The 25,990-nt window shown below is 40.9% G+C and overlaps 1 protein-coding gene across 6 annotated transcripts in view; it reads left to right on the top strand.

The window, feature by feature from the left end:
• The first annotated feature begins 205 nt into the window (after positions 1-205).
• The window catches only part of NSUN6 (NOP2/Sun RNA methyltransferase 6), an 83,745-nt gene continuing 57,960 nt past the window's right edge, over positions 206-25,990 (top strand). The window contains exons 1-3 of one of the 6 annotated variants that reach the window (XM_055543959.1): positions 242-810; positions 3,458-3,613; positions 9,051-9,127. In XM_055543959.1, coding sequence (XP_055399934.1) covers positions 736-810; positions 3,458-3,613; positions 9,051-9,127 — 308 coding nt within the window. In that variant the 5' untranslated portion in view covers positions 242-735. The other 5 variants (XM_055543957.1, XM_055543958.1, XM_055543961.1 and 2 more) reach the window with 5 other exon arrangements.

Here is a 25,990-nt window from a genome sequence, read left to right as displayed (position 1 = left end):
TCTTACCACCTGGATTCAACCCAGGTGTACCTGCATGCCCACCACCCCGGCCCCCGCCTTTTTTAATCAGATCAGTACGACTCAACCCTTCCCAATTGGCACCCAGCTCTCTCCTGCCAGGTCTACAGAGAGCTCCACCAGTTTGCGGGCCGGAGGCAGCGCCTCCTCCAACCTCTTAAGGGGCGCCCGCCCAGGCCAGCCGCACCTGGACGCAACGCGGGTGGAGCTGGGACACTCTGGAGGCGTGACGTAGCGGTCATTTACGGCTGCTGATTGGTGGGCGGGGAAGGAGGGGCGGGTCACGTCGCCGGAACTGACGCATGCCGGAACCCGCTCTCTGCAGAGCAACCTGGGCTGCGCGTTTCGAAGTTGATGCCCCCGTGGTTTTGCACATCTCTGTGCAGTTGACAGCGGATTCACTCCTCACGATTCCCCGCTCACCCCGCGCCACGTGATTGGCATTGCCTCGCAGTGGTGTCCGTGAGCGTCGCTGAAGAAGTCCCGGGACGGGTTCGGTGGAGGTGAAGCCGCTCCAAGCTGGTCCAGCTCTAGAAGGCGTGGAAGTTCCTCCGCGTTTACTTTAACTGGGCGTGAGCCTCTCTCTTTTCTTTGGCATCGGATGGTCCTGGCACGTCGTGGGTGGTGTTCATTGCCCAGACGTTCATTGCAATTTGGACAGAGAAAAACCACCGTTTTCTGTCATTTCTCCTAGAGTAGAACTCAAGCAGTAGGAAAATGTCTGTTTTCCCTAAAATATCTTTGAGACTTGAAGTTGAAAACTATCTTAAAGCGGGCTTTATGAATAAGGAGGTAGGTCAGATAAATATATTAGGTGCTGTTTTCAGACATTCCAATATTTACACACTAGAGGGATAGGAAAAAAACCTAAAAGGCAATTAAATGTTTACAGCTGTTGTTTCTTATTACTAGCCTTTCCCAATGCATTAATATAATATGCTGATGTCTTTCTGCAGGTATGTAATGAATCCTTCCTGAGCTAAGAGATGTATGGAGTGTATTTTTTTTTTTTAAACATCTCAGAATGGGAAAGGAAGGAGGAGGAAAAGAGCTGTTGTGTGCCTGGAGACAGGTGTCGGGGACTGAAGGGGTTACAGGGGTGAGCAAGCAAAGATCCGTGTCCTCTGAGAATTATACGTCCTATAGGGAAGAAACACCTGTGTTCTTACAGCGCCTGCTCCGTACTCAGGTGGAAGGTATACTGTCATTCAGCGAGTGCTTGTTAAATGCCACTGGTTGTGCTAGGTGGTTTGCAGACCTTTAACTTGTGTGTGTGCTCAGTCATGTCCAACTCTTTGGGACCTCATTGACTGCAGCCTACCAGTCTCCTCTGTCCAGGCAAAAATACTGAAATGGATTGCCGTTTCCTACTCCAGAGGATCTTCCCAACCCAGGGGTTGAACCCACATCTTCTGCAGCTCTTTGCATTGGCAGGTGAATTCTTTACCGCTGAGCCACCTGGGAAACTCTACATCCTAATCTTAGCAGTCTTTTTTTGATATATATTTCATCCCCATTTTTACAGGTGAGAGAGCTGAGGGTCCAAAGAGTTGTGTTCCTGAATCAAATCTACATTGCTGTCATGGTCCTAATGTTGAAATCTGAAGGGAAAGAGCTTAGGTGTTAGTACAGTGGGAAAAGGAATCGATTTGGAACCCCAAGCCCCGTGGTTTGCATCTCAGTACGTTTTTACATCTCTGAAACTTGCTTTCCTCATCTGTGAAGTTGGAGGACATTTAACAGCACTAAATTTTCAGGGTTAAGGTATTAGTCATAAGGGTGAGCACCTGGCATTGTAGGTCCTCAACAAGTGTTCCTTCTGCGTGCTGCTGGCAGCCTTGAGCACAGAAGTCCTCAGTGAATGTTGATTGATTGCCAGGCTCATGCTCTCTGCCTTACCATCCTGCTTGTAGGCAACTTTGTATTTTCCAAATATTTGGTGTTGTATTCAAAGTAAAGCTGCACAAATGTTAATCATTTTCAAAGATGTTGGTGAAGCCATGACTTCTAGGTTAGATTTCTATGTTTTTATTCCCAAAGATTATGTTAAAGAGCATCACAGTATGGAAAGATAAAATATTCTCCTTTTTCTCTAAATATTTTATTTATTTGGCTGCTTTGGGTCTTAGCTGCAGCATTTGGGTCTTTTAGTTGCAGCATGTGGAATCTAGTTTCCAGACTAGGTATTGAACCCAGGCCCCCTGCATTGGGAGCTCAAACTCTTACCTATTGGACCACCAGGGAAGTCCCTGAGGAAATATCTTCTTGATTCCAAAGAACTTTAGGGAGGGTGTTAAGAGAAATAGAGGCAGTTTTCTCCCCCCAGAATTTTTGAAATGATTAACATTGTTTTATAAAAGAAGATTCAAATGTCTTTGACACACCAGTTCTTTTTCAAACATACTAACAGGATTTTACAAAAAGAAAAACTATCCCTATGTAATAAGTATCGAAAGTAGTGAAATATTCGGTTAAAAAAACATAAACACTGAGAAAGTGCTAATATTTTTAGGTTAGTGGATTATTAGGCTGGCAAGTGGTTTATGAAGATTCTGTGAGGCAGGGGATAGTCAAAGATGACAAAAAGTGGTGAAATACATGTCTTGAAGGCTTCAGTTAATTACAAGGAAACTTGGTCATTTGAGTCTTCATAACTCTTATTTCTGACAGGTATCTTGCTGGGTTTTTTTAGACAGTATCTGCTTATTACTTTTAATAATAACGTGCATGTTTGTTCAGTCATGTCTTGACTTTTTGTGACTCCATGGACTGTAGCCCACCAGGCTCCTCTGTCCATGGGATTCTCCAGGCAAGAATACTGGAGTGGGTTACCATTTCCTTCTGCAGGGGATCTTCCCAACCCAGGGATCAAACCTGCATCTCCTGTGTCTATTGCATTGGGAGGCGGATTCTTTACCACTACGCCACCTGGGAAGCCTAACATGTAGTATTACCATATTAAAAAAACTGATGTTGTGGGAGATTGTTGGGTGACAGTATCAGGTGTTACATTTTCTTAAAATACTGTTTACTGTTTTAAAAGGTTGCTAGCCAATTCGCTCTAGGATATGAGGTTAGCAGGGAACTAATTCTACAGAAGTGATGTAACAGTTAATATTTGTATAAATAAGTAGAATGAAATCCTGAATTTGTGTGAATAAATGTAGCAGATATGTTCAAAATGTTAATAATGCTTTGAGGTTGAGGTAGTGATTTTCTAATCCCTTTTCATCAGGTGTTTCAGTAGGTGTTTATTAGCATAACCCTGTGAAAAATCACCATAACCTTAGTGTTCTCAACATGTAAACAGAAAAGTGAAATGGAGCGTGATTGTGGAATGATGTTTCATCAGTTGGAACAAATGTATATGCATATATCTTAATATTTTTAATTTGTATTATGAAAGTGAAACAGTAACTTGTTCTTTTCTTCTTTTCAGATTCTGTCGGCTTTAGGTAAACAAGAAGCAGAAAGGAGGTTTGAAACTCTGTTACATAACTTGTCTCACCCTCCGTCATTCACCACGGTCAGAGTAAATACGCATCTAGCCTCAGTACAACATGTGAAAAATCTGTTATTTGATGAGCTTCAGAAGGTTGGTGCAGATTTTTGTCGTTATGTGCAGAAGGAGATTTCTCCAGCTTACGCCATGTTGCTCCTAACATCCTGTGAACGAAGCACTATAACAAGTTTACAAATAAGGAAATTGAGGATCACGAATGTTGTTTGAGGTTATATGGTGCGTGCTAATGCTAGAACTTGAACATAATACTTGTGATTCTGAATTTATTTAGTAACTGGATATGTTACTCAACCCCTCCGGGCCTCTCTTGTTTCGCTATCTTCATCCTTAAAATGCTGAGAGGTCTGTTCTAACCCAAAAAGTTTGTGCTGTGGTTGTAAGCAGCTTATAACGATCACGAGGGCAGATCATAAGCTGAAGTGAGCCCAGAGGTCAGGCGGTGCCTACTGATTACCTGTACAATTGTATTTTTAATTTTAATATAATAACAATATAATTTATTGGGGTACAGTTGCTTTATAGTGTTGTGTTTGTTTCTTCTGTACAGCGAAATGAATCGGCCATGCATATACATATATCCCCTCTTCCTTGGGTTTCCTTCCCGTTTAGGTCATCAAAGAGCATTGGGTAGAGTTCCCTGTGCTGTACAGTAGGTTCTCATCAGTTATCTATTTTATACATCATATCAGTAACGTATGTATGTCTATCCCAGTCTCCCAGTTCCTCCCACTTTCCCCCTTGGTGTCCATACGTTTGTTCTCTACGTCTGTGTCTGTTTCTGGTTTGCAAATAGTTTCATCTGTACCATTTTTCTGGATTCCACATTTATGTGTAATTACATGGTATTTTCCTGCTTCTGACTTATTTCACTCTGTATGATAGTCTCTAGGTCCATCCACATCTCTGCAAATGATAGTTTCTTTGCTAATTAAATATAATTTAATAAAAGGAAATTAAATAGCATAAAGAATGTATTTAAAAATAAGATAATGCAGACTTTTTTGGTTCAACTAATAAAATAGTTTTCATATAATACTCATTTTCTCTAAGTGACAACGGATTGTAAAATGCATAAGAGGTCTGTTCTAACCCAAATTGTTAAAGTTTCAAATAGATAATATTTGAATTTTCTTGTTTATATTGTCTTAATTGCTTTCAAAATTTGTACATTTTGTAAGTGGAATAAGTCAGAGAAAGACAAATACTACATGATATCACTTATATGTGGAGTCCGAAAAAATACAACAAATTAGTGAATATAACAGAAAAGAAACAGAGTCACAGATAGAACAACTAGAGGTCACCAGCGGAGGCAGGCTCTGTAGGGGTGGGGGAGGTAAGTTAGGTGTAAGATATGCCCAAGGATGTACTGTATAACACAGAGTATAATTAATATTTTACAGTAAGTGTAAGTGAAAAATAACCTTTGAAAATTATTTTAAAAAAATACCAGAAAGAAAACCCCAGAGCTGTGCATTGTGTGTTTCATACACTGTGCACTGAGATTTGCCCCCCAGGAAATGTAAGGTGGAGGAAAACAAGGTGCCTGACGCGGGGCAGTTTTAGTTATTCCGTTTTGCAGTTGTTATTACATCCTTCTAACAAATGACCACAGAAGGGTGTCAGCAGGCCTATTTCTACCTAAGTACCTAAATGAAAAGGAAAGAGATAAGCATAGTTAAAAGACTCCCGTTTGTATATCATAGTAGGCTGTGTTGTCAGTTTCCTCTGGATAGAACGTTCCGAAATTTTCAGAGCATCTTCACTGGTATTGATTCTTTTTATTTTATTGAAGTGTTGTCTGTGCTGTGCAGCAGAGTGACTCAGTTATATATATATACGCACACGCATAATCTTTTTCACTTGCTTTTGTTACAGTTTATCACAGGATGTTGAATATAGTTCCCTGTGCTATACATTACGGCCTTGTTGTTTGATTCATTTGTTTTTTGTCTTTAATATCACCACATCAGTGAAATGTTTATCATACTGTCTTTAAGAACAGTTCTGTAAACTTCAAGTTGTGAGGAGATGACCATGATGTAAGAAGAATCAGCTATAGTTTCTGTCTGTATGAAACCAGAACTTAGTATAATAATTATGTAAAACTTGGAGAAAGGTTATTCTGAATTTTAATGAGTGATAATTTTATTGACCGTATGAGGCATACAGTGTGAACAGTTCCTCTAAGCAGCTAAGATTATTACTTTTATATAGCCATGTGTATAGATTTTCAGCTTGAATAAAGGAAGCTGTTCTGTGCAAAACTCAGGCAGATCCAGGTGGTTTTCTTTTCTCGAAAATTATTCCTAGAGCTTAGATAACCTAGGATCCCAGTCTGATAGAAAGAAAGCTCAGGTGTTGTGTCTAAAACAAGGCAGATGAAATCATTCTGGGCTTTGAGTCCCTTTCTGTAAAGGTTGAGATGAGACTGAGAAAGTGGGGCTGTGGGCAGTAAGTAAGGACCTGGTGGTTGAGTCTTGCCTCTTGCTACCAGGAAAGGGGACTCAAAGGAGGTTTTAGATCACAGATGTTCGCTTTCCATGTCCCAAAGCTCACATGTATCCCGAAGGCATATCCTGAATGTTATACAAGCGGGTGCTTTGTCTCCAGATTTCTCTGGGTCACATATTGAAATTTCATCTTTTAAAATTTCATTTGACTAGTGAGGATGTGGAGAAGCTGGAACCTGTCTCCACTGGTGGGAAAGTCAAGTGGTCTGGCATCTTTGGAAAAGTCTGTGGTCTCTTAAAAAGCTAAACATAAACTTACTGTACAACCCAGCAATTCCACTCCTATATCTATCCAAGAGAAGTGGAAACATATGTCCATGCAGAGACTTGGACATGAATATTTTTAGCAGCATTGTTTGTAATAACCAAAAGAGGGAGACTGTCCAAATGTTCATTGACTGGTGAATAGAAAAACAAAACATGGTTAAGTTCACAGCATGGAACGGAACTCAGCAATGAAGGTGATGAACTAATACATGCTACCACGTGGGTGAACCTCAGAAACACCTCAGTGAGTGCAAGAAGCCAGGCACAAGACCCCCTGTAGTATGTGATCCTATTTGTATGAAATGTCTAGAAAAGGCAGCTTCTAGAGAAAGAAGTAGGTTAGTGGTTGCCTGGGGTTGTGGCTCGAACAGGGATTGACTGCAGATGGACGTGAAAAATCTGTGTGTGGTGATGGATAGGACCTAAAACTGAATTCTAGTGATGGTTGCACAATTCCATAAATTTACTAAAAAAAAAAAATCATTGAATTGTGCATTTCATATGGATATATTTTATGGTATGTAAAGTAAACCTCAATAAGGCTGTTTTAAAAAGGGCACAGGGTAGAAACAAACAGAAAAAGAGGCCTGTGGTATGTTTGGTTAAAAAAGTGTGTGGTATTTTTATGAAAGTTAGGCACACGTGGTTTTATGAAAGTTTTACTTCTGTATTGTTTTAATATCTGCTAGAAAAGGAGAGAAGGAAAATCTTGGCCCGAGCAGGGTTGATCTCTGTGTAGAATATCTCTGTCGTGTGGAGAGAGTGTAGTGCTTCCGAAGCAAAACAAAAACAAATGACAAAATTCCTTATCTTCTCCTTGCAAGGATCATAGTCTAGACACTGTAAGGCAGCAGTCCCCAACCTTTTTGGCACCAGGGTCTGGTTTTTCCAGTCTCCCAGTTGAAGACAGTTTTTCCGTGGACCAAGGGAGGGGGATGGTTTTGGAATGATTCGAGTGCATTACATTTATTATGCACTGTATTTCTATTATTGTTTCATCAGCTCCACCTCAGATCATCCTGGAGGTTGGGCACTCCTGCTAGGGTATCAGACAATGAGAGAACACGAGGAAGAGAGGGGGAAAAACACAGAGGTTTGTTTGAATGAGTTCACCCTCAAGATGTCTTCCTATGCTTTTGGGTATGGTTAGTTCAAAATTCCCTTTGCTCAGAGGAAGCAGAACTCAGAAGAGCTGTTGACTTGGTAGAAATACAGTCTGATTTACAAAATCTGAGGAATTTTTGTTCTCTTTCCTTTCCAACTTAGAAATAGGTTGATTTTGGGTTTTCGATAGCTAGTGTATTGATACTACAGTGCAGCACAAGTATCTGTTATTGTTACTGCTTTGGTGCAGTATGTGAAGATGTATGAGTCTAATCAGTGGCATGCACAGCAGAGACTTGTTTTCCAGTATTTGTGTGTGGCCCTCTGATAGACACAGAGTCCTTGCTCTCCATTCCCCTCTTTTATGGGGAGTGTCCAGTTGTCTTCTGTCTGTAGCCATGGTGTGCTGGTACATACCAAACAACCCCCTTTCTAGGAAAAATAATGCTGGTTTGTAGTGTTTGCTGTTTTTTGTGGTGTAAATGCTCCCACTCTGGTCAGTTTCAAGCTGCCAGCATGACTATTGACTTGGCAAGAGATGCACAGTGTTGGCTCCCATGAGACTGCTGCTGCTGCTAAGTCGCTTCAGTTGTGTCTGACTCTGTGTGACCCTGTAGATGGCAGCCCACCAGGCTCCTCTGTCCCTGGGATTCTCCAGGCAAGAATACTGGAGTGGGTTGTCATTTTCTTCTCCCATGCATGCATGCTAAGTCACTTCAGTCGTGTCCGACTCTGTGCGACCCTATGGACAGCAGCCCACCAGGCTCCTCTGTCCACAGGATTCTCCAGGCAAGAATACTGGAGTGGGTTGTCATTTTCTTCTCCCATGCATGCATGCTAAGTCACTTCAGTCGTGTCCGACTCTGTGCGACCCTATGGACAGCAGCCCACCAGGCTCCTCTGTCCACAGGATTCTCTAGGCAAGAATACTGGAGTGGGTTGCCATTTCCTTCTCCATACCCATGAGACTGGGAGTTGGCCTTAGCATCTATGCTGCTGGCCCTGCACCTGTTTCTAGTCTGAAGGCCAAGTATGGTGGAGGATACTGAATATATTCAGCCTTTGCCAGGAAGCATCATCAAAACTGACGTGGCAGGACTTCCCTAGTGGTCCAGTGGTTAAGACTCTGTGCTTCCACTACAGGGGGCACGGGTTCAATCCCTGGTAGGGGAACTAAAATCTCACATGCCACGGTGTAACCAAAAACAGACAGACAAGCAAACAAAAAACTGACATGGCATTCAGTGTTGATAATATGTAATACACAGCATTTAAAAATCTCAGTCTTTAATGTCCTATTCATGCAACTCTATACTGGATATGTGTTTTCAAAGTAGGTCACTTAAGGTCAACATGGTTTGTGTTTACAGAGTCAAACTAAACAAAATTGTGCCTTTCACTTGTAAAGAAGTCAAGAAACTTGAGAATCAAATTATAGAGAAAATGTTGTTTTGAAGTCTTTGTTTTTTTTTTTTTTTTTTGTAGTATCCCATGGAAAAAAATGAAAATAATCCTAAATCAAACTTTATGCTCTGTTAGGTAATAATAATGAAAAGCTCTGTAATTTGAAATTTACCCAGTGTGTTGATTGCTTTGTAATCCTCTGTGTTTATTTTCAACAGCAGTTTAATGGATTAAGTTTTCCTGTTCTTCAACATCCAGATCTTCAGGATGTCTTACTTATTCCTGTTATTGGACCTAGGTTTGTAACTATTTCATTTTCAAATTGTATTCTTATAAATAAAAATTTGTCACAGGTTCTTTTTTGTGCTGTTTGGTGATAGTACTAAGTTTCTCTATTAGTAACTTTATTTAGATAGGAATTCACAAACTTGATAAATGCTGACTAGATTGTCTGTCATGGAAAATACTACAAAAGAACACTGGGAATGGACTCTGCTATCTTGAGAGGAATGCATATTAGTTCCATTTAGTGGTGATTGATTTTTTTCATTCTGTAAGACATTTGTTTACTTGCATATCATAAGAGATTCCACTGCTGAATTAAAAATTTTTGGAGCTACAACAGAAATACAAAGCAACAGTGTTTCTTATTTTCATAACTGATATATTTGTAAAATTTTATTAATTCACGATGATGTTAAATTACTGTATTCTCTGAGTAGAACGGGCTACCATGGTAGCTCAGCTGGTAAAGAATCCTCCTGCGGTAGACCCCAGTTCTATCCCTGGGTCGAGAAGATCCCCTGGAGAAGGGATAGGCTACCTACTCCAGTATTCTTGGGCTTCCCTGGTGGCTCAGACCGTGAAGAATCGGCCTGCAATGCGGGAGACCTGGGTTTGATCCCTTGGTTCGGAAGAACCCCTGGAGAAGGGAATGGCAACCCACTCCAGTATTCTTGCCTGGAGAATCTCCATGGACATAGGAGCCTTGCGGGCTAAAGTCCATGGGGTCGCGAAGAGTTGGACACGACTGAGCAACTAAGCACAGCTAAATAGAAGAGATACTGTGTTTGGAAGGCATGTGTTTAAAAAAGGAAAAAAAAAATAATAGGCTTTTATATTATAATGGGAATTCTGTTCCCAAAGAGCATTTTAAAATCCCTAATTGTGATAAAAAAATTTTAATACCCCTAAGAGTAGTAATAAACACAAAAATGTTCATTTTGTTAAAGCTTTAAAGTATTGATAATTTAGTGGTCAACAGTAGAGCAATGGTTTTTGGTTTATCCATTCAGTGGAATATTATACAGCCTTTAATGTTGGAGAATTATATGTACAAATAAATGATGATCTTTACAATTAATGAAATACCCAAAGCATATACTATGTAGGATAATCACATTTCTTTTGCAATTAAATATTACAGATTTATGTATATTTATTTATACACAGAAAAAAGCCTGGAGGGTATAATATACCCAACTGTTAACAGGGATTAATTCTGAGTGCTTAACTCTGAGGACGTTGGGAAAAACTAGGTAAGAATAGCAATGGCACCCCACTTGCCTGGAAAATCCCATGGACGGAGGAGCCTGGTAGGCTGCAGTCCATGGGGTAGGCTGCAGTCCATGGGGTCGCTAAGAGTTGGACATGACTGAGCGACTTCACTTTCACTTTTTACTTTCATGCATTGGAGAAGGAAATGGCAACCCACTCCGGTGTTCTTGCCTGGAGAATCCCAGGGACCGGGGAGCCTGGTGGGCTGCCATCTATGGGGTCGCACAGAGTCGGACACGACTGAAGTGACTTAGCGGCAGCAGGTAAGAAGAGGCTCTAATTGTAACATTTCTGGTTTATTTTATTTTTCTGTAAACACGTATTACTTTTGCAGTTAAAAATTGAGTCTGTAAACTCCTTATTGTATATTTTTGTTAAGAGGAACATTGCATTAGTGAATGGAGGAGTCTTAAGTGTGCTGAGTTTTGCTAAATTCATACAACTATATAGTCAGGACTCACTCCCATCAAGATATACACCATTTCCATCACCAGAAAATTCTCTGCATTCTGCCCCTCATACTAGGTAACCACTGTTCTGATTTCTCTCATTCCTATTTACTTTTAAACCAACTAGTTACTATAGTTGATCAGTCACAGGTCTTCTGAGATCTGCGATTCATTTTGGAATACACTGGACGTCATTCCACGATGCCCATAGTTTTCCATAATCTGTGTAACTCTATTTCATTCTTCTTACTGGCTTCATAGTAATCCTTTCATCCTATTCTTTGTAGTGAGTAAGCTACTCATTAAAACATTAGTGAACTGTGTAACACAGACGGTGAGTTACAGGAAAGCACTAAGAAATCTTTTAGGATTGTGGATTCATATACCTACCTTTGATTTCTGAAAGGAGCATGTCAGCTGTTTTTTGTCTTTTAAATTCATCACCAGTTTTATTAGGTATCTTTTGACTTTCTACTATGAAAAATGAAGAAATTCTTATAGCTGCCCTAAAACTTCCACCAACCAGTTTTTATTTACTGTTAGTTTTTTTTTTTTTAACATTATAAAGCTTTGTAACATTTTTTATTCAATTCAGGTGAATGCAGTATTTGACTTGCAATAACAGTAGTTTATTTCTGAGTTCGTTATCTTGACTGATTGGATATTGTCATTTAGCATAGGGGTCCCCAACCTTCTGGATCTAATGCCTGCTGATCTGAGGCGAAACTGATGTAATAATAATAGAAATAAAGTTCACAATAAAAGTAATGCATTTGAATCATCCCCAAACCATCGACACCTCCCCCCCCCCGGCCCGGCCATGGACGAGTTATCTCCATGAAGCCAGTCCCTGGTGCTAAGAAGGTTGGGGACCCCTGATTTAGCAGGTCTGCAGCACCTGCTTCTCTTCTCCCAGGTACGTTTCTTGTATCCTCTCTTTACATTCTCACTTGAGAATTGCTTGTTGCCTTTATATTTATTTTAAATATTTATTTATGGCTGCGTTGGGTCGTAGTTGTGTCACACAGGCTTCTCTCTAGTTGTAGCACCTGCGTCTCAGAGTGCGTGGGTTCAGTATTTGTGATTCACAGGTTTAGTTGTCCCACATCATGTGGAATCTTAGTTTTTCGACCAGGGATTGAACCTGTGTCACCTGCATTGCAAAGTGGATTCCTAACCACTGACTGAACTACATGGGAAGTCTTTTTGTTTTTGCCTTTATGTGTAAGTAAGAACTTGGTTCTTAAACCAACTAGTTACTATAGTTGATCAGTCACAGGTCTTCTGAGATCTGCGATTCATTTTGGAATACACTGGACGTCATTCCACGATGCCCATAGTTTTCCATAATCTATGTAACTCTATTTCATTCTTCTTACTGGCTTCATAATAATCCTTTCATCCTATTCTTTGTAGTGAGTAAGCTACTCATTAAAACATTAGTGAACTGTGTAACACAGATGGTGAGTTACAGGAAAGCACTGAGAAATCTATATGTAGTCGTTTCAGGTCACATGTTATTTCCCTTAGAACTGTGTAGACACTGCTTCCACAATCTTGTGGCCTCATGTGTTGCTGTGAAAAAAATCTGAGGCCAAAAATATTTTCCCTTTTGCAACAAAGTCTTGATCTTTCACTTGGAGATCTATGAGACTCTTAGGCATTGGACTGTAGAAACTTGGCTGGGGGATCCCTTGATTTTGGTTATTCTCTTAATTTTGATTGAAACACAGTGGGAATTTTCAATGATAAGTCTTCTGGTAGTTTTTTGAAGATTTTTCCATTACATACCTTTGCCTTCTGTGTTAGGAGGACACTAATACTCTGTATGTTGGATTTCCAGTGAGAATATTCCCCATGTTGGGCTCTCCTAGACAGCCCAGGGTCAGTAATGAGCTGGAAGCACTCCCCAAAACTCAGCATCTAGTCAAGGATTTATTGGCAAGGATTTATTGCACGAAAGGGGTACAAAAACCATGCCAGCAAAGGGAAAAGGTGTATGGGGTAGAGTCAGGAGGAAACCAGGCATGAGCTTCCAAAAAGTTGCTCCCCATGGAGTTAACCAGGATGGGCTTCATTCTTTCAGCAGTCAGTTTTGACGTGAGTAAAACTGTTTGTGAGGGCAGCCCATTAGAGCCTCATCACCCAAGGTTTCAGTTGGCAGGCCCCCTCTGCCTGGCATGTGCCAAATTCCAGACTCCCAAAAGGAAAGCAGGTGTTCCGAATGACCACACTGCTCGTACAAACAGTAGCTGACTGTTATTAGAGCTGGTTTTATATCAGTGCTGGGAACTGTTTCCCAGTCAAGTTTTCAGATGCCAGCCAAGGGCCACCTTCTAAGCAGGCTTCTTTCAGAATAGCTGTCTCAAGTCTGTTTCCCAGTCAAGTTTTCAGATGCCAGCCAAGGGCCACCTTCTAAGTAGGCTTCTTTCAGAATAGCTGTCTCAAATCTATTACGTTAGCTCTTTAATTTCAGGAGATTTACGATCCTTTACTTGCTGAGCTAAGCTAGTTTGCTTTTCTTCTTTTTTATCTTGTTGTTGTTCTCTCTTTTTAAAGGTTCTTTTTAGTTTCTTTGGCTTTTTTTTAGGCTTCCCTGGTGACTCAGATGGTAAAGAATGTGCCTGCAATGCAGGAGACCTGGGTTTGATCCCTGGGTTGGGAAGATCCCCTGGAGAAGGGAATGGCAACCCACTCCAGTATTCTTGCCTGGAGAATCCCATGGACTGAGAAGCCTGGCGGGCTATAGTCCACAGGGTCGCGAAGAATCAGACATGACTGAGTGACTAACACACAACCCATTTTCTTTGAAACTATAGAGAGGTTATTTGAGATTTTGCTCTTTTTTGGTCTGTACAATTTGTTTTGCCTTTGGTTTATTATAGCTTTGTTTAATGCTACACACATCCCTTGGTGTTCATGGGCGATTGGACCCCCTCCCCCCCAACAAATACCAATATCCACAGTTGCTCAAGTCTTATATAAAATGGTATAGTATTTGCATATAACTTATGCACATCCTTAGCATACTTTAAATAATTTCTAGATTACTTGCAATACCTAATACTATGTGAACAGCAAATTCAAGTTTTGCCTTCTGGAACTTTCTGGAATTAAATTTTTTTTTTCCTGTCTGTGACTAGTTGAATCCACAGATGCAGAACCTGAGGGAGGGCCATCTGTACCTATGCATCTGTCCCACGTTGAATGAATACGCGAATGAAAACATTTACATAGAGTCACCTGGTCTGCACTTTGGGTCAAGCGTGTAACCGGATAACTCATCAGATGTGTTTTCTGAAAACACTTTCTCCACATCTTTTCTAGTGGCTTATCTCTAGTTCTGGTGAGCTGAGCTGATGAAGGCTTTGCTGTGAGGGTCGGGGGAGGGGGGTCTAGCTCATAGCTGTCTCGTTGGGGCTTTAACTTTTGGTTATGCTTAGTGAGCTCAGGGGAGGAGTCACAGCATTGATGGCACTTTGCTTTCTTCCCTTCACTTCAGGAGAGTTGATCCAGGTTTGTTAGAGAAAACTTGTCTGCTTGTGCCACTTCTGCCAGTCCACTTCCTCTTGCGGCTTTATCCGTAGGGAATGGGACTGACATGACATACGCAGACCTTGCTTTTTTCTGCCTGACCTTTGGTCCTGTTTCTGAGTAATGAATAATTGTTTGGGTATCCAAGAGCCTTTCCTTTTCAGAAACAGTCATACCCTATTGAGGAATTGGATTTGATCCAGCTTTCATTGTGTCAGCTAATTACTCTTCACTTGCATCTTAGCTGCTGCTTAGATTTCTTGCAAATGGAATTTTCTTTCAAATTTTTCTTCCCCCATTTTTGTGAGCTTTAGAAAAAGGAATATATGTGTACTTTTACTTGTTGACAAATTTTTTTTACTAGAAGCTCAACATTTCACAGAGATTTAGGATATCAAAATGTAGGTTAAACTATTTAAAGAGAGAACAATTCAAAAAGTAAATCTCACCATAAAATTCAGGTTCCTTCATTTTATTTAACATGATATTTAATTTACTGAGCAAATATATGTATATATATAATAATTTTTTTAAGTTTTTAAATTTATTTCAGTATTGCTTCTGTTTTTTTTTAATGTTTTGATTTTTCAGCACCAAGGCATCTGGGATCTTAGCTTTCCAACCAGGGATCAGACTTGTACCCCCTGCATTGGAAGGTGAAGTCCTAAGCACTGGACTGCCAGGAAAGTCTTGATCAAATATATTTTAATGTTAGGAAGGTTTTACCAATGGTAATTAGATTGAAGTAAAGTGGTACTGCTGAAGTTGATGGTATCAATGTCAACTATATTGAAAAACTTAAGAGAGAAAATTGAATGCCAGTCTTCTCTTGATCCAAAGTATTTTTCATTTTTTTAATTGAAATATAGTTGACTTACGGTGGGATGTTAGTTTCAGGTGTATAGCAGAGTACTTCAGTTATATATTCCTTTTCAGATTCTTTTCCCTTAAAGGTTTTTACAAAATATTTGGTTTAGTTCCCTGTGCTATACAATAGGTCCTTGTTGATTATTTATATTATATATATAAGTGTGTCTATGTTAATCCCAAACTCCTAATTTATCCCCCCATATAAGAGTATCTTTTTAAAATGTTTATTGTTGTATAGTTGATTTACAATGTTGTGTTAGTTTCTGCTGTACTGGACAGTGAATCAGTTATACATACACATATATTCACTCTTTTTTTAGATTTTTTTCCATTTCGGTCGTTACACAGTATTGGGTAGAGTTCCCTGTGCTACAGAGTAGGTCCTTATTATTAATAGTTATCTCTTTAACTTATAATAGTGTGTATATGACGGTCCCACTCTCCTGATTTATCCCTCTCTTGCAGTAGCCATAAGTTTGTTTTCTGCATCCATACAAGAGTATTTTAAACACCGTACCCCAACCATTTTTTAAAGACTGCATTTAAATCAGTGGAATTTTTTAGGCCAATATTCAATTTGTAATTTTTAAGAATCTCTTTATATTGTCTGTTGGTATTCTTTCCTTTTAGATAAAAATCTATTTCTAGCAGGTCAGAAAATTAACTTTCCCTAATAATTGAGTGTATAATTCAGTAGCAGAAATACCTTGAGATACAAATGAGATTGAGTTGGCCTTTCTCTTCCAGCCGTTCCATTTCCGTTTCTCATAGTTGCCTTGCTACCAGCGTTAGCACTTTGGTTTTCAATGACTGTTGTATGTATGAAATCATAGGGTGAATACAATGGGATATTCATGTAATTGCTCAAAGACTGCTTGGTTCAATTGGTTGACATGCAAATGAGATTTCATGATCGTGTGATATCTCAAAATTATATTCTGCAAATGAGATATCAGATTCAGTTCAGTTCAGCTGCTCAGTCGTGTCCGACTCTTTGTGACCCCATGACCTGCAGCACGCCAGGCCTCCCTATCTATCACCAACTCCCAGAGTGCACCCAACCATGTCCATCGAGTCAGTGATGCTGTCCAACCATCTCATCCTCTGTCATCCCCTTCTCCTCCTGCCCTCAATCTTTCCCAGCATCAGGGTCTTTTCAAATGAGTCGGCTCTTCGCATCATCAGGTAGCCAAAGTATTGGAGTTTCCGCTTCAACATCAGTCCTTCCAATGAACACCCAGGACTGATCTTTAGGATGGACCGGTTGGATCTCCTTGCAGTCCAAGGGACTCTCGAGAGTCTTCTCCAACACCACAGTTCAAAAGCATCAGTACTTCGGCACTGAGCTTTCCTGACAGTCCAACTCTCACATCCATACACGACCACTGGAAAAACCACAGCCTTGACTAGATGGACCTCTGTTGACAAAGTAATGTCTCTGCTTTTTAATATGCTGTCTAGGTTGGTCATAACTTAACTTCCAAGGAGTAAGTGTCTTTTAATTTCGTGGTTGCAATCACCATCTGCAGTGATTTTGGAGCCCAGAAAAATAAAGTCTGACACTGTTTCCACTGTTTCCCCATCTATTTGCCATGAAGTGATGGGACTGGATGCCATGATCTTAGTTTTCTGAATGTTGAGCTTTAAGCCAACTTTTTCACTCTCCTCTTTCACTCTCATCAAGAGGCTCTTTAGTTCTTCACTTTCTGCCATAAGGGTAGTGTCATCTGCATATCTGAGGTTATTGATATTTCTCCCAGCAATCTTGATTCCAGCTTGTGCTTCCTCCAGCCCATCGTTTCTCATGATGTACTCTGCATAAAAGTTAAATAAGCAGGGTGACAATATACAGCCTTGACTTACTCCTTTTCCTATTTGGAATCATTCTGTTGTTCCATGTCCAGTTCTAAGTGTTGCTTCCTGACCTGTATACAGGTTTCTCAAGAGGCAGGTCAGGTGGTCTGGTATTCCCATCTCTTTCAGAATTGTCCACAGTTTATTGTGATCCACACAGTCAAAGGCTTTGGCATAGTCAATAAAGCAGAAATAGATATTTTTCTGGAACTCTCTTGCTTTTTCGATGATCCAGTGGATGTTGGCAATTTGATCTCTGGTTCCTCTGCCTTTTCTAAAACCAGCTTGGGGGGGGGAGGGGACACACACACACACACAAAAAAAAAATAAAACCAGCTTGAACATCAGGAAGTTCATGATTCACATATTGCTGAAGCCTGGCTTGGAGAATTTTGAACGTTACTTTCCTAGCATGTGAGATGAGTGCAATTGTGCAGTAGTTTGAGCATTCTTTGGCATTGCCTTTCTTTGGGATTGGAATGAAAACTGACCTTTTCCAGTCTTGTGACCGCTGCTGAGTTTTCCAAATTTGCTGGCATATTGAGTACAGCACTTTCACAGCATCATCTTTCAGGATTTGAAATGGCTCAACTGGTATGCTATCACCTCCACTAGCTTTGTTCGTAGTAACGCTTTCTAAGGCCCACTTGACTTCACATTCCAGGATATCTGGCTCTGCTGCTGCTGCTGCTAAGTCGCTTTAGTTGTGTCTGACTCTGTGCGACCCCATAGACGGCAGCCCACCAGGCTCCCCTGTCCCTGGGATTCTCCAGGCAAGAACACTGGAGTGCATTGCCATTTCCTTCTCCAGTGCATGAAAGTGAAAGTGAAGTTGCTCAGTCATGTCTGACTCTTCACGACCCCATGGACTGCAGCCCACCAGGCTCCTCCGTCCATGGGATTTTCCAGGCAAGAGTACTGGAGTGGGGTGCCATCGCCTTCTCCGTGTCTGGCTCTAGGTGAGTGATTACACCTTCGTGATTATCTTGGTCATGAAGATCTTTTTTGTACAGTTCTTCTGTGTATTCTTGCCACCTCTTCTTAATATCTTCTGCTTCTGTTAGGTCCATACCATTTCTGTCCTTTATCGAGCCCATCTTTGCATGAAATGTTCCCTTGGAACTTCCAGATGTTCAAGCTGGTTTTATTTTTTATTTATTTATTTTTTGTGTCCCCCCCCCCGCCCCCTCCAAGCTGGTTTTAGAAAAGGCAGAGGAACCAGAGATCAAATTGCCAACATCCACTGGATCATCGAAAAAGCAAGAGAGTTCCAGAAAAATATCTATTTCTGCTTTATTTTCCTTGGAATCTCTCATTTTATTGAAGCGATCTCTAGTCTGTCCCATTCTGTTGTTTTCCTCTATTTCTTTGCATTGATCGCTGAGGAAGGCTTTCTTATCTCTCCTTGCTGTTCTTTGGAACTCTGCATTCAAATGGGTATAGCTTTCCTTTTCTCCTTTGCTTTTCACTTCCCTTCTTTTCACAGCTATTTGTAAGGCCTCCCCAGACAGCCATTTTGCTTTTTTGCATTTCTTTTTCTTGGGGATGGTCTTGATCCCTGTCTCCTGTACAGTGTCACGAACCTCCGTCCATAGTTCATCAGGCACTCCGTCTATCCGTTCTAGTCCCTTAAATCTGTTTCTCACTTCCACTGTATAGTCATAAGTGATTTGATTTAGGTCATACCTTAATGGTCTAGTGGTTTTCTCCACTTTCTTCAATTTCAGTCTGAATTTGGCAATAAGGAGTTCATGATCCGAGCCACAGTCAGCTCCCAGTCTTTTTTTGCTGACTGTATAGAGCTTCTCCATCTTTGGCTGCAAAGAATATGATCAATCTGATTTTGGTGTCAACCATCTGGTGATGTCCATGTGTAGAGTCTTCTCTTGTGTTGTTGAAAGAGGGTGTTTGCTATGACCAGTGCGTTTTCTTGGCAGAACCCTGTTAGCCTTTGCCTTGCTTCATTCTGTACTCCAAGGCCAAATTTGCCAGTTACTCCAGGTGTTTCTTGACTTCCTACTTTTGCATTCCAGTCCCCTATAATGAAAAGGACATCTTTTTTAGGTATTAGCTCTAGAAGGTCTTGTAGGTCTTCATAGAACTGTTCAGCTTCTTCAGCATTACTGGTTGGGGCATAGACTTGGATTACCGTGATATTGAATGGTTTGCCTTGGAAACGAACAGAGATCATTCTTTCGTTTTTGAGATTGCATCCAAGTACTGCATTTTGGACTCTTTTGTTGACTATGATGGCTACTCCATTTCTTCTAAGGGATTTGTGTCCACAGTAGTAGATATAATGGTCATCTGAGATAAATTCACCCATTCCAGTCCATCTTAGTTCATTGATTCTTAGAATGTCGATGTTCACTCTTGTCATCTCCTGTTTGACCACTTCCAACAACGGCAACCCACTCCAGTACTCTTGCCTGGAAAATCCCATGGACGGAGGAGCCTGGTGGGCTGCAGTCCATGGGGTTGCTAGGAGTTGGACGCGACTGAGCGACTTCATTTCACTTTTCACTTTCATGCATTGGAGAAGGAAATGGCAGCCCACTCCAGTGTTCTTGCTTGGAGAATCCCAGGGACGGAGGAGCCTGGTGGGCTGCCGTCTACGGGGTCGCACAGAGTTGGACACGACTGAAGCGACTTAGCAGCAGCAGCAGCAGCAATTTGCCTTGATTCATGGACCTAACATTCCAGGTTCCTATGCAATATGGCTCTTTACAGCATCGAACCCTGCTTCCATCAGCAGTCCCATGCACAACTGGTGGTGTTTTTGCTTTGGCTCCATCCCTTCATTTTTTCTCGAGTTATTTCTCCACTGATCTCCAGTAGCATATTGGGCACCTACCGATCTGGGGAGTTCATCTATCAGTGTCTTATCTTTTTTTCTTTTCATACTGTTCATGGGGTTCTTGAGGCAAGAATACTGAAGTGGTTTGCCATTCCCTTCTCCAGCGACCACATTCTGTCAGACTTCTCCTCCATGACCCAGCCATCGGCATGGCTTAGTTTCATTGAGTTAGACAAGGCTGTGTTCCGAGTGATCAGATTGGCTCGTTGTCTGTGATTGGGGTTTCCGTCTGTCTGCCCTCTGATCCCCTCTCAGTGCCTACCATCTTACTTGGGTTTGTCTTGCCTTGGATGGTGGTGTCTCTTCATGGCTGCTCCAGCAAAGTGCAGCCGCTGCTCCTTACCTGTGATGCGGGGTTATAAGATATCAGATTATATGTATACAGATGAGATATCATGATTGTGTGATATCTCAAAATTATATTATCTTCCTTTTATTGTAGGGTTGCTAATATATGCAGTTAAATACATGCCAAGTAATAAGTGTATTTTTTATATGCTTTTTAGTGGGTCATTCTCATAATCTTGACCGTCTCTTTAGTGGGTCTTTAATTCGTAGGCATCTCATTTTTAGCTGTTTTAATTAGTTTTCTCTTATTCTAAGCACCTTCTTACTATTTTTCTCCAGTCATTATTACTGTATTCTTGGAAAATCATCTTTCTTTAATGCTATTGCTTCACTCTTTTGTTTAAAAACATTTTAATAAAAATCAAGCTTTTAGTATTTTTTTATGGCCCTACATCGACTTTTATATTTCTCACTAAAACTTCAGCAGTGCTGATTTGCACCTTGACACTTGCATATATATACAATCTCACGTTCTTATACAGTTAGTACTTGTGTTGAAAGATTCCTGAAGACCACTCCCAGCTCAGTGATTCTCTTGGAGGACTCAGAGGATTCCACATGTAGTCATACTTGTGACCATGGTTTATTACAGTGAAAGAATCTGAAGCAAAATCAACAAAATAACAGCTGCCTGGGATGAAGTCTAGGGAAAACCATTTGTAAACTGCAGAGTCTTTTTCCGGTGGAGTCATGCAGTGTGCAGTTAACTCCCCCGGCAACAAGGATGACAATGCATGTGTGAGATGTCACCGTCCAGGAAAGCACCTTAGAGACAGGCATCCAGGGTTTTCTTTTAGGGCTGGTTGTGTGGGCACCTCGTGCCTGGTAGGTACCCAAATTCTGGCCTCCCAGAAGGAAAGTCAATGTCCACCATAAACCATATTATTTGTTTACAAATTGTTACAGATAATATAGGAACATTGAGCTACCCTTGGTGATGGCCAGGGAGGCCTGGCGTGCTGCAATCTATGGGGTTGCAAAGAGTCGGACATGACTAAGCAACTGAACTGAACTGAATCAGTTAAGAGTGGGAACTCCTCTGAGATGCTCTAAGGATCTCCATCCTTGAACTCCAAGAACTCCAAGAACTCCATCCAAGAACTCCAGGATGCTAGCCAAGGATCAGCCTCATCACCAGGCCTTCCAAAGGAAGGATAGTAGTTCTTTTTCACTGTGGTTTTTTGTGTTTTTATTTTTGGATGTGCTGGGTCTCGAACTGAGGCATGTGGGCTTAGTTGCCCTGCAACATGTGTGATCTTAGTTCCCTGACCAGGGATTGAACTCATGTGGATTCTTAACTACTGGACCACCAAGGAAGTCCCTGGCCTGCTATGTTAATGCTCTTCCCCATAGTCTCCCATTTTCTCCTTTCAATGAAATGGTTATTCTCATAAAAACTTTCTGATTAACATTACAGAGTTCCATTTCACAAAATATTTTTTGAAGATTGAGGGGCAGAAGGAGAAGGGGACAACAGAGGATGAGATAGTTGGATGGCATCACTGACTTAGTGGACATGAGTTTGGGTGGACTCCAGGAGTTGGTGATGGACAGGGAGGCCTGGCGTGCTGTGGTTCATGGGGTTGCAAAGAGTCAGACATGACTGAGCAACTGAACTGAACTGTGTGTGAGAACCAAAGATACTATACAGATGGGTGAAACATAGTCTAAAAGCAGGTGAATATTGGTACAAGTCAAACTGCAGTAGATTCCTGGGGAGGGATATGAATTAAGTACCATCCAAGCAGAGAAGAGGAAGAGCTGAATGCAAAGAAGTGGGGAAAGATTTTCTCCAAAGAGATGTTATTTCCGTTGAGCCTTGTAGGTGAGTGTGAAGGAGGTAGATGAGATAAAGTAGGCAAGGGTACACAAGGTAGAGAGAAAGTACATGCAAAGGTACAGAGGTGTGAAAATATATGGTGGTTTGTGACAAAAGTGGCTGGGCATCTATCAGTTTTCAAAAAGGTTGGTGGAAGAAGATGTTGAAGTTAGCAGAGGTAGAGTGAAATGTGAAGGATTCATTTTAAATTAGATTAATTTTTATTGGCGTATAGCTTTACAATGCTATGCTATTAATAGTTTCTGTTGTGCAGGAGAGTGAATCAGCTGCATTTATATACATATCATATATATGTATGATATGTATTGCCAATAAGATCATCTATACCATTTTTCTAGATTCTACGTATATGTGTTCATATACAGCATTTGTTTTTCTCTTTCTGACTTCACTCTGTATGACAGTCTCTAGTCCATCTACATCTCTACAAATGACCCAAGCTCATTCTGTTTTATGGCTGAGTAATAATTTTATTGGATATATGTGCCACATCTTTATTCATTCCTCTGTTGATGGACATTTAAGTTGTTTTCATGTCCTGGCTGTTGTAAATAGCACTACAGTGAACATTGGGGTACATGTGTCTTTTTGAAGGATTATTTTTTAAAACTAAGAAATGTTTTATTTTTTTGCACAGAATATAGGAGCCAAATAACTTTTATTACAGTCATGATTTTAGAAATATAATACTGGTAGTAGCATAAAGCTTTTTTTTCCAAACTGCATGTAGACCTTTACTCAGTAGGTTGTGAAATTTGGTTTAACTGGTTGTTTATAGTTTTTTTTTTAAGGAATAGGGATTTTATTATATAATATCCTGGAGTGTACATGGTAAGGTGTTTCGTGAAACATTTGCTATAAATGTAAGTGTGGATAGGCACACATGTGTACTGGGATGCCGTTCAAGTGTGTTTCTCACATTGGATTGCAGCCAAAAAAGCCTGAAAACACTTTTTTCAAAAGATGAATTGCAAGCCTGGAGCCGAGTTAGGGAGCTATTTTAGTCTTATCTCCAGCAGTATGGTGAACTAGATAACTTGAGAATGTTTCTGCTACTTAGGCCTAGGAACACTGAACAAAAAATAGGTCATAACATGCATAACAGAATGATTAAGGACCTTAGTGAGATACTCAGGGGTTAGAATGAAGGGTAACTGAAAATTGAGCAGTAAGTGCGTGAGCTAAGATTAAGGGTTGAGGGGTTTGAGGGAGAAGGTGCTTGGTCCCCTGAACTTAGTGGCGTTGGTTTTAACAATAGGCTGTTAGTGCTAAGAGGTGAGAACCATCCAGAAGTCAGTGCAGGGCAGTAATTAGGAGTTGGAGCTCTCTTGCCATGGAGCCTGGGTTGAGGGGAAAAAATCTATGAGATGCACAACTGCGGTTCCATACCTGTAAGGGTTTGGAGTTCAGATTGATACTACCCATGTGGTCTTGACACCTGTGGTTTGGGAAATTGCCATAAGAATTGGATCCTAAGCCAGTTCTTGAGGTGCTTGGCAAAAGCACTGCAGAGTGGCACCTGTCAGCCCAGGCCATGCTTCTTTCTTATAGTTAGAAGCTATACTGGAAATCAAACTACCATGAGTGAGAACCAGCATATGCAACAGACTGAGGGATTAGATTCCCCCAGAACTGTAGCCAGCCTGTGTGTACTCAGTCATGGCTGACTCTCTGCGACTCCATGGACTGTAGCCCCCGCCATGCTCCTCTGTCCTTGGAATCTTCCATGCAGGGATACTGGAGTGGGGTGGCCATTTCCTACTCCAGGGATTGAACCCACATCTCTTGCATCTCTTCCATTGGCAGGTGGATTCTTTACCAGCTGTGCCACCTGGGAAGCCCAGAATGTAGCAAAGAGAGCTAATTGGTAGGCACTATAAAATTAGTCTCCTTGAAAATGATTAAAAGAAAAAGGGAGAATCTAAAAGACCCTAAGAGGGGAAAAAAAAAAAAGAATTTAAAAAGAATTTCTAGACATTAAAATTTCATTAAAATGAAAAAGTCATTCAGTGAGTTAAACTCTAGACTCAACAGATGAGAGAATTAGTGAACTAGAAGATGGCTTATGGCATATCACCTAGAATACAGCAGGTAAAGGAGGTGTAAAGCAGTAGGAGATATGAAACTGAGTCATGAGAACAAGAATGAAAAGGTACTACTGTTCCTAATGAATCCCAGGTGTAGAGATTAGAAATAATGTGGGAGAGACAGTATTCAAAAATATAATGAATTTTTCAGAATTGATGAAAGTCAGATTTAAGAAATACAGTATCTGAAGGCAGAAGTAAAGATAAATACATGACTAGGTGCTTCAGAATGAATCTGAAGAACACCAAAGACATCAGGAGGATCTGAAAGCAACCAAAGATAAAACACAGAAGTTAGATCACTGGATAAAACAGTATCCAGTGACCAAATGATGCAAGTCTGATATCGGGGGTGGAAGGGCCTGGGAGATGTGTCAGAGAATTAGAGGAGGCATCGTTTGGTAACTCAGTGAATGTTGAGTTAGAAGTTGTAGGAGGAGATTCAAGATGATGCCAGGATTTGTGTTCTGGCTGCTCAGGTAGATAACGTCATTTTGACTGGAAACACAGGAGGATGAAGCTTTGGGCTGTTTCCAAGGATTTGAGGAGTGGATCAGGGAATCATAACATTGTTTAGGACTTGTTGAGTGTGAAGTAGCTGTAGGACGTCTATGCACAGCTGTCTGCAGATAATCAGTCTAGAAAGGCTGATCATTAGGTATGTGGGTTCACAGTGAGGTCCAGCTGTATAGCACAGGGAGCTATAGTCAATATCCAGTGATAAACTACAATGGAAAAGAATATGAAAAAGAATAGCTGGGTCACATTGTGGTACAGCAGAGATTAACATAACTTTATAAACAACTATACTTCAATATGGAGAAGGCAGTGGCACCCCACTCCAGTACTCTTGCCTGGAAAATCCCATGGGCGGAGGGCCTGGTGGACTGCAGTCCATGGGGTCACTAAGAGTCGGACCTGACTGAGCGACTTCCCTTTCACTTTTCACTTTCATGCATTGGAGAAGGAAATGGCAACCCACTCCAGTGTTCTAGCCTGGATAATCCCAGGGACGGGGGAGCCTGGTGGGCTGCCGTCTGTGGGGTCGCACAGAGTCAGACATGACTGAAGCGACTTAGCAGCAGCAGCATACTTCAATAAAATAAAGAATATGTAGGTTATCTTTGTAAGTGGTCACTGAAACCATGAGATTGCCAAGGTTTGGGATACAAAGTGAGAAGAGATGATGGCATGTTTGAGAACCTGGAGAAATGAACCTCGTCCAGAAATAGCTGGAGAATGAGCAGTGAGTGTGTGGGACCTGGAAGGAAGAGGATAAATCTGAGAAGCTTACTGAGATTTGATCAGTTGGAGATCTTGAAAAGAAAATGCACTTAATTCTTTGAATTCGCTTAAAATGCACTTAAAAATGCAAGGAGTTAGGACCATACATATGACATGTTGCCAACCAGGGAACCCCATCAGAAGTGCAGTACTTGAGATGTTTATTTGGGGCTCATCACATAGGTACCCCCGACCTTTGAGAAAGTCTGCTCTGAGTGTTAGAAGTGATACCAGGCTTCAGTGTTTCAAGGGATGGATGGGAAGTGAGAAATTGGAGAACACTGAAGAAAGTTGGATAGCAGAGGAAGAAAAGAAAATAACTTACTGTGCACCAGTCTACCACTTCAGAAATGTCTTTGCATTTCTCACTTGTTGTCTGTTTTAGTCTTTGAAGACAGAAACGTTATTGCTCTTCTCTCCTAATGCTATTATGAAGCATCAGTGCTTGTTAAATGATGAAGCATTTTTTTTTTCCTTTGGC

Source organism: Bubalus kerabau, chromosome 13 (assembly GCF_029407905.1).
Source record: "Bubalus kerabau isolate K-KA32 ecotype Philippines breed swamp buffalo chromosome 13, PCC_UOA_SB_1v2, whole genome shotgun sequence".
Classification (NCBI taxonomy): Eukaryota; Metazoa; Chordata; class Mammalia; order Artiodactyla; family Bovidae; genus Bubalus; species Bubalus kerabau.
Note: the sequence above shows the minus strand (reverse complement) of the source record. Positions and strands in the feature narration are given on the sequence as shown.